Source organism: Macadamia integrifolia, chromosome 5 (genome assembly GCF_013358625.1).
Source record: "Macadamia integrifolia cultivar HAES 741 chromosome 5, SCU_Mint_v3, whole genome shotgun sequence".
Lineage (NCBI taxonomy): Eukaryota > Viridiplantae > Streptophyta > Magnoliopsida > Proteales > Proteaceae > Macadamia > Macadamia integrifolia.
In genome coordinates, this window is record NC_056561.1 from 44,028,647 (window position 1) to 44,036,797 (window position 8,151).

General features: G+C 38.6%; 1 protein-coding gene across 3 annotated transcripts; it reads right to left on the reverse strand.

The window, feature by feature from the left end:
* Window positions 1-4,793: 4,793 nt before the first annotated feature.
* Window positions 4,794-7,722, reverse strand: LOC122078795. Of its 3 annotated transcripts, none has more exons than XM_042644929.1 (4): window positions 6,436-7,721; window positions 6,271-6,354; window positions 6,115-6,195; window positions 4,794-5,086 (listed from the first exon to the last, which is right to left on the reverse strand). In XM_042644929.1, exons 1-3 carry the CDS (start codon window positions 6,944-6,946, stop codon window positions 6,131-6,133), a joined length of 660 nt encoding a protein of 219 aa, XP_042500863.1. In that variant the 5' UTR covers window positions 6,947-7,721; the 3' UTR covers window positions 4,794-5,086; window positions 6,115-6,130. The 3 variants fall into 3 exon arrangements, with proteins under 3 accessions (XP_042500863.1, XP_042500862.1, XP_042500864.1); XM_042644928.1 differs by having other exon boundaries at window positions 4,794-5,078; window positions 6,436-7,308; XM_042644930.1 differs by lacking the exon at window positions 4,794-5,086 and adding an exon at window positions 5,125-5,352 and having other exon boundaries at window positions 6,436-7,722.
* Window positions 7,723-8,151: the final 429 nt, after the last annotated feature.

Here is an 8,151-nt window from a genome sequence, read left to right on the forward strand (position 1 = left end):
GACTTGTTACTTAAGGGCGCAAGCCTTTTGGAGAGGAACTCTCCCACTTCTCATGTGTATGGGGGTTCCTAGGGTGTTTTTGAATCAAGCGTGTGCCAAGCCTAGGTTAGGTCAGGTATGCGAGTGGGTCAAAAGGATTCTTATCTTTTAACATCACACACTGATTTTGAATCTTTAAATTCAAATATGTGTGGGTACATAGATACCCACCCATACATACTGGGAGGTGTCCATACATAGCCAGGTCTCTATGAATATAGAGGTACTCTCCCACTTCTCATGTGTGTGGGGGTTCTTGGGGTGCTTTTGAATCGCACAGTGCCAAGCCTAGCCATGGTCGAGGTCGGGTATGGGTGTGCATCAAAGGATACGTAGATACCCACCCATACATACAGAGAGGTGCCCATACATAGATAGGTCTGTATGAATACAGAGAGGTGTCTATACATGGACAGGTGCCTTTGTACTGTGTACAGGTAGCACCTATATGAACATCTATATACATAGTATTTCGTTTATCATAGAATACGTTTTTGAGGACACACACACACTCTCTCTCCCGCTCTTCTTTCTCTGTTTTGACCATTGCATAAAACAATGTCACTAAACCTGCTTAGTGAGCCTAGCCTTTCTCTCCCAAAGGATCAAAGTTCGTGTACAATCAGACAAAGAACAGAGGTTGTTTTATCTTGGCGGTAAGATGTAGGAATCCCCAATTGTACTTCTATATGGGGCGTTTCAAACCTTAAGGAGAGTATCACCTTCTGATACGACTCAACCTACTCTGGTTCATGGTTCGTTTGCTTCAACATCAGTGACGGTTTGCTACATAATTCGTCTTCTGCACTGTTGGAATACTTCAATCTATACAGCGGTCATATATGGGTACTCTTTTACAACACATAATAAAAGATATCAAAGCAGATGTTGTGGGTAAGTGTAGAGTTGTTGTTCATAAAAGTAGGAAATCCTGTAAGAACCCTTACCTATCTCAAAAATGGAAAACTACGACTAGAAACTCTAATCCTAGTGGTTGTTCCTTGGTCTTTGGGTGCTTTGATTTGTACTTTTGTGCCATTTTGGCTTAGTGATCCTTTTTAGTTATGGGGAACTTTTCTCTAAGGCTTAAATCAGCTGCCTTTGGGATTTGGCTCTTCTCTTGAGTGCCCATAGCTACCTAAGCAAGCGTCATGTATTCAAGCGAAGATCCAACACTTTGAAAAGAGGCACAACGAGTGACATGCTGACAAAGGCACGAAAAAAGAGACATGGAGAACCGTTAGATCTTCCCTTGGACATGTGACGCTCGCGCAGGTAGCTATGGACAAAACCTGGGAAATGGGCGCACAAGAGAGGAGCTGGATCCCACCTTTGAGTTGTAAATATTTTCCTTCTTTTCCAATAAATTGATATTACCTATAACAAGAAAAAAAAAGTTTAGTACTTACCTCCATCATGGATTCAGCCCAAACATGTCTGCTAGTGACACTGATGCCGATGGCTGTCTTCATGGGTTGGTATATGATACGATGGACGAGCCAAATGTGGTAAGCCACCAGCAAAATTAGACCGGATGGAACCAGATTGTAGTCTAGAATTTATCTCCATTTTAGAGCTCAAGACTCAATAACTGTCTCCCTCCCTTCAATTTATAGAAGAGCTTGATGATTGATTGTGTGTGAATTAGAAAAAGACGATTACAGTGATGATAAGAATGGCATCATCAGATAGGTAGGTGAGCCATCCCTATGTCTTCCTGGTGAATGGGTTAGCCCCTTCTTCATGGCTACATGACTTGGTCCCAATAATAATAATAATAATAATAATAATAATAATGACAATGACAATGATGATGATAGAGTTCAGACAAGTTTTTCTAGTATACTACATCATGCATGGCTTTGTTTTTGAGTCTCTATCGTTGCATGATCAGTGAGGCCATGCAACTAGGTGCTGAGTACCAAATAAAAGTTTGCCCAGTGCATGAGATTTCTGATGCCACTATGGGATCTGGAGAGGATCATCATAATGTACAAAGCCTTACCTCCACTTTGCCATCACTGTTTTTTATCTCAAACTCACCACCACTAGGTACATCTAAATGACTAGGTACATCCAAGTGACTTGGTACGTCCAAGTGACTAGGTACATCTAAGTGCTGAATAAGACAGACAAAATAATTAAAGATTGACATATGAATTAAAGATAATATGGTCATGCACTCATGCTACACCCAAAAACAAAAAAAAACCAGTAAAAGTATATGGGCAGGCCTTAAATCACAGTGAGCCTCACCAGTGTTTTGAATGGTTTCCATGGCTGAGGCATGCCCTTTTGCTTAATTTGTACCACGAACTTTCCTCCCACAACTAAGTCCGATCTAGATCTCTGGACAAGGATGATGAATGGACTTGGACCTAATTTTGAGAACCAATCAAGCTTAGACATGGCAAATATATTTTCCATAATTGGAGAGTAATCAAGATTTTTTTTTTTTAATTACAAACAGTCCTATTTTATGGTATTGACGTGTGTTACACATGGAAACCGAATTACAAATTTCAAGAAATCATGGAGTGAATAAGAGTAAAACAATCCTACAAATTATAGACGAAGCCTTCCTGACAAGGAATCAGCCAATTTCTGTCCTTCCCTTGGAACAAAAGTAAAAGTGCAAGACTCTAAAGAAGATGCAGTATGGATAGTATCATAAACAATCGGAGCCACATAAACTGAAGGAGAAGAGTATTGATTAATGACCTCACGGTGAGAAGCTATTCATGTTCCTATCAAAGATGTTAGTAAGACCAACCTACCAATTAGTGTGAGGGAGCTCAACCGGCTTTTCTCTCTCTCTCTCTCTCTCTCTCTCTCTCTCTCTCTCTCTCTCTACATATATATATAGATATATTACATTTTCTCTGACATGCTAAATGTTTGTCTAGTTGGGTTGAGCTTTAAAATTTTTTTGCACGGCCATGTGGATAATGCCTTAATGGAAAATTCATATGCGGCATTTAATCATCTGCTTTCAATTTTGATTTTGTTTTATTTGACTAGAAATAATTTCTATTGAAAAAATAGATGTCTTTTTTTTTTTAAATCCTTCTTAGATATAACATATATAACCCATGTATCACTAATTATTTCATAAAATAATCTGCCAGCTCTCTATAAATGTATGGTGAAATCAAATTAAAATTTTTGGAATCATTATCTATAATGATTGCGTAATTAACTCTAGAACATTCTAATTCTGGTCATTAAATTTTACTATATTTTGCCATCAAATTTCTTGGATTCAAAAAATAATAAATAAAAAATATTATAAAAATGATTGCCATATTCAGCAAGAATTTAAGGTAGTAACACAATCATATGGTAGAAAGAATGTTATCTCCTAGTGCGTACCTATGCCAAGACACTGCAGGTGCAAGAAGACTACACTGTCCCGCACTGAAGGTGTTTGCACACACCATTCAATTGGCTGCTCTCGTTGGCATGTATCTGTGCCAAGAGGTAGCGTTCTCTTACCCCAACCATACTTACAAAAAATTTCATTTTCCCTTTTGGGATGGATTTCCGTGTCCAACTGCATAGCATACACTAGCTCCTCCTTGTGTCGATTTCACTCCTGCCACAAATGACGGATTGATGTGTCATTCAACTGCCCATCCTAACATAAACTTAGATCAATCAGATTGCAATTTGAACTTTCCAGCCTGAGGTTCCTGCTGACTGGGTGACATAGCTTCTACATTTGTATTTGGGTTGTGCTCAAACAGACTTCCTTTTTTTTTTTGCTACAAGTCAGCAGAGTACATATTAAGTTCAAAATGTGATGGGATGTACAGGATTTACATCTGGGAACTCCCATATGGACTTACAAAACGAAGCAGTTTGGAACCATTCATATCTCCCACCCTCGGCAACTTTTGGGTTTTTAATTCCTTGCTGAGCCTCAGCCTACCTCAGTTGTAATGGCTTTAAGAAGCTCTATCAAGTGTCAAGGTCTCACACTCTTTTAAGCCAGAAAACTAGGATAAGAATAGCAATGGTGAGTATGAACACTGTACTGCTCCTGTCCTAGCTTGTATGGAACCCTAATAGACCCCAACAGTCATGAGTGAAAATGGAAACCTTGCCTCCTTCTACAGGTTCAGAAGGTGATTTGTTTCTTGCTAGCGTGGGAGAGAATATAACAGAGACTTCTCAAAGTCTCACTCACTTTGGTGAAGATATGTCACAGACATCTACCGTTCTAGTGTCTCTTCACACAAGCATTCATTATGGATTGACAGGATGTGAAACCAGAGTGATTAAATCTGTGATTCTTGGCCATGAAACGCTTTGTAGGACTATATTTAAGATGGTAAATATGGTCATAAAACCATCAGGAGCAGCATCAAGAATAGACTATTTCTGGAAAGAACAGCATTAAATCGTCTTCCTTGAAAGAGCCTAATTTCAGAAAACTCCAAGATCTTTCCATACGGCAGGCAGTCAAATGAATTTTCATACATAATTTGATTGTTTGGTTCTGCCATTAACCTGTGCTGCTATTTTGTGAAGCTGAGGGGGAGAGGTATAAAATGATCATTTTCGTCACCCGGCAAGAAATCTATACCTCTTTCAATTTTTGTTCGGTCATGTATGCTGGCCACCAAGGTTGCTGGGAATCTGCATTGCCTGGCAAGTTGGTCCATTAGTTGTCAAAGAAACATCATATTGGTTGGAAGAACAGTAATGAGGAATTTTCTAGTCAAATTAGTAGAGGGTCATCTAAGTCCATATCAGCTATAAGAGTAAGACCTTCTCATCATTAATAAAATATCATGTAATGTCATAGTTCATTGGAGCAGATAAATTACATTTCTTGAAAAACAAAAAAAACTCTATGCATAAGTGCTAACCACGACACAAATCGTCCACATCTCCATCACCATCAGAAATCAGAAATATATGTGGCATTCCTAGTACACAGGACCTAACAGAGGAAATGCTACTCGCATCACTTCCATGGTTTTAAGAACAAAATGCTATGTACAAGCACCTAAGTCCTAAGGTCATCCACTTTCCTGCAGCACCAAGAGGACACAAAATATTAGAATTGGTAAATACTAAGTTGAACAATGAAGGCATTAGAATATTAAATAGAGATTCTCTGCAGAGAGAATGTAACCTATGAGCCCATTTAAGCTTGCAGCAGTTCTAAAACAATATGGAAAAGCAATAGAAGACTGTTGCAGATTTGAACATGCCAAAACTGTCTAAAGCAGTGGTGAAGCCTAAGCTACCTAGGACTTTGCCTCATTGGCGATGGATATCTTGTCCATTGTTTAGGGTTTAGAACTGCACCACGAGATACACAATCACCATTACTAGTAAACAATACAGATTTGTCCACATATCATATGCCATGAACCATTAAGCATCACATGATATGCTTCTATGCAACCATCAAAGGTATCATCGTTGTATAACAGCATAAAATTATGCCACAAGGGCCGGGGGTGTTCTTCAACCAGACACAGCTCAACCAAGAGCATGATCATCACTGATGATGGAACTAGCCACTTTACCTGATGATGGAAACAGAGACAGTTTTAAGCATGTACTGGGAATGAAACCAAAAAGTCCTTTGGCCTGGTCTGTTTCCGGATCGGACTATTAAACTAATCCATGGTCCTCATGACTAATTAAATGCAAAAAATTATTGAAACATATATAAACTTCAATAGTAATACGAAACTGCAAAATTCTTGATAGGGGATGCACCAGGTCGAAACCGCATTTGAGCCAGGATGGCATGGGGGTGGTCTGACAATGGGGGATACAGTTTAATTACTGGGTTATGCCTCGTTTCCATGAAAGTGTGTATATTTGTGTTACACATTCCCAGCTCAAAGATGCCCAGTTTGGATGACTTGATCAGGCTTCTCTTAAGTTGCACCAAAGAAAAGATCAGGCTTCTCTTAGGACGTTCTAAAGGGCACCAAGCCTTAAATCAGGCCATTACATGGTCCAAGCATCAGGTTTTGGACATTATGGAAACAATATAAAAATGGTTACTGAAAAGGAAGAAGAGGGGGGGGGGGGGGAGGAGGGACTTACAATCAAGAACATCCAATCAGTCACTAACAAATTCATCATAACTCAAGCCTTCCGATATGGTATCCAGTCTCTTATTCTCTCCTGTTAGGCCAAGATGCACATATAAGCTCACAGGTAGTGGTTTTCACAGACTATAACATATCACAGATCCCTCACCTAGGCATTCACCCCTTCCAGGGGATTCTAGGAAATCTTCCGGATTTGTTAGGAATGGTGACCTGGAGTAACTTTCCAATATATCTTCACATAATGGGGAAGGAATGATTAGTCTTCACATTTGAAAACAACTGAAAACCAGGGAAGAGAGAGAAAGAGACCCACCAGAACTTTGATTAAAGTCAGCTGTCAAATCTGAAAGACTGAAGTTTCGAGGGATCTGCCCTAAAAATCCAAATGCAGAGGTGTCAGCATCCACAAGTGAGTCATTCATCTGTTGGGAGTTCGAATCTACACCATTTAATGATGCAACAGAGGAATCAGCAATTGTTGGACGCATATCCAAGAAATTGCGATTGGAACCCATTGTAAAAGCAGAATTGTTTGAATAGCCAGCTTCTTGTTTGATCACCACGCCATTCATTCCTTGTGCCATTTCCATGTGTGAGTTCTGAGTTGACAGAGTGTTGGATGAAACATCAGTCCTCTGTGTATGTGTAGAGGCATCATCAGCAGTGTGCATGGTGCGGCACACTAAAGACCCATCATTTATGATAGAACTAGATGTGTTAGGACCAATTGGGTAGTGCATGCTCTCCATTCTCGAAGGAGGTATTGTGTGCTCTGATACATAGCAAGCTGGAGTCTGTGGTACTGCAACAGAAAGCAATACCATCAGCTTAAGGGAGCAAAATTACAAAAACGTAACTTCATATGACAGAAATCAAATTTACTGAATGCAGAAATCCAGAAGCTGGAATTGCAACCGACCATACAAACTAATTTTATGCTTTATAACTGTCCACCAAGAACTAGCATAACTTCCCAGATATAATAGAAAATGATACTGAGTTCCCCAGATGGATGACAGAATTAATTTTAGCAAAAAAAATTGGTCAGATAATTTTTTTTTAACTGTCAGAAATATGTACTTTTAGTATTGTTGATACGTAGAAAGAAATTCCTCCCCCAACAGATCTAACTCCGATACTAGTTATCATATTCCAAACAGACATTATGAAGATCCTCTTCTTCTAGGTTTTGAACAAATGACAAGGGGAAAATGATAATATCTGCTCTACTCTACGGAGATGAAAAATTGAACTTAAAAATGACAGGAGTGACCATGGCTTTAGTCAAGTAGGGTAGCCTAATGAGGATTTTCCTGGCATGGGGCTTCATGAAGACCTCATTTCAGCAGACTGGAAAAATGTATGGAATAGGATGTCAAGAAACCATTAAGAGCAAAAGACTGGTCTAGGTCATTCAAAGTTCAAGCATACATACTTTGACGCATAAATAAGAAAAAATACAACATTGAAAAACCAGCAATCAAACATAGAAATAAACTGAACTCAGTCAACATTCAAAAATATTCATAAGTGCAGTCATGGCTTACACAATATACACAACTTGCCCTCTCCATATTCATCAAGGCATTTATTACTTTCATACTTAATTGATCTTCCATCAAAATATTCATAAGTGCAGTCATGATCTTCCATCAAAATATTGCTACTAGTAGTTAACTGTTTATCAATTTGCGTCATTTACATGGACTATTTTTATATTGAATAATTCTATCACTGATTCACTTCAGTAAACTTACTTAGAATTACCTATATGACATTTTAAAAATCCTTTAGTTTATTCAGTGCTTAATCTCATGCCTTTATCCACCCCCCCCCCCAAAAAAAAAAATGTTGTCCATGTCAGAGTCCTACATCTACTTCCATATCCACATAACCCTGATCCACAAATCAAAAGTGATTCATTAGGATTGTCTTACAATAGAAGAGTATCTATGCATATCTTTTCAATGAAAATTAAAAAATTAAAAAAAAAAAAATTGTGTCATTTACATATCAATCTGGTATTTTT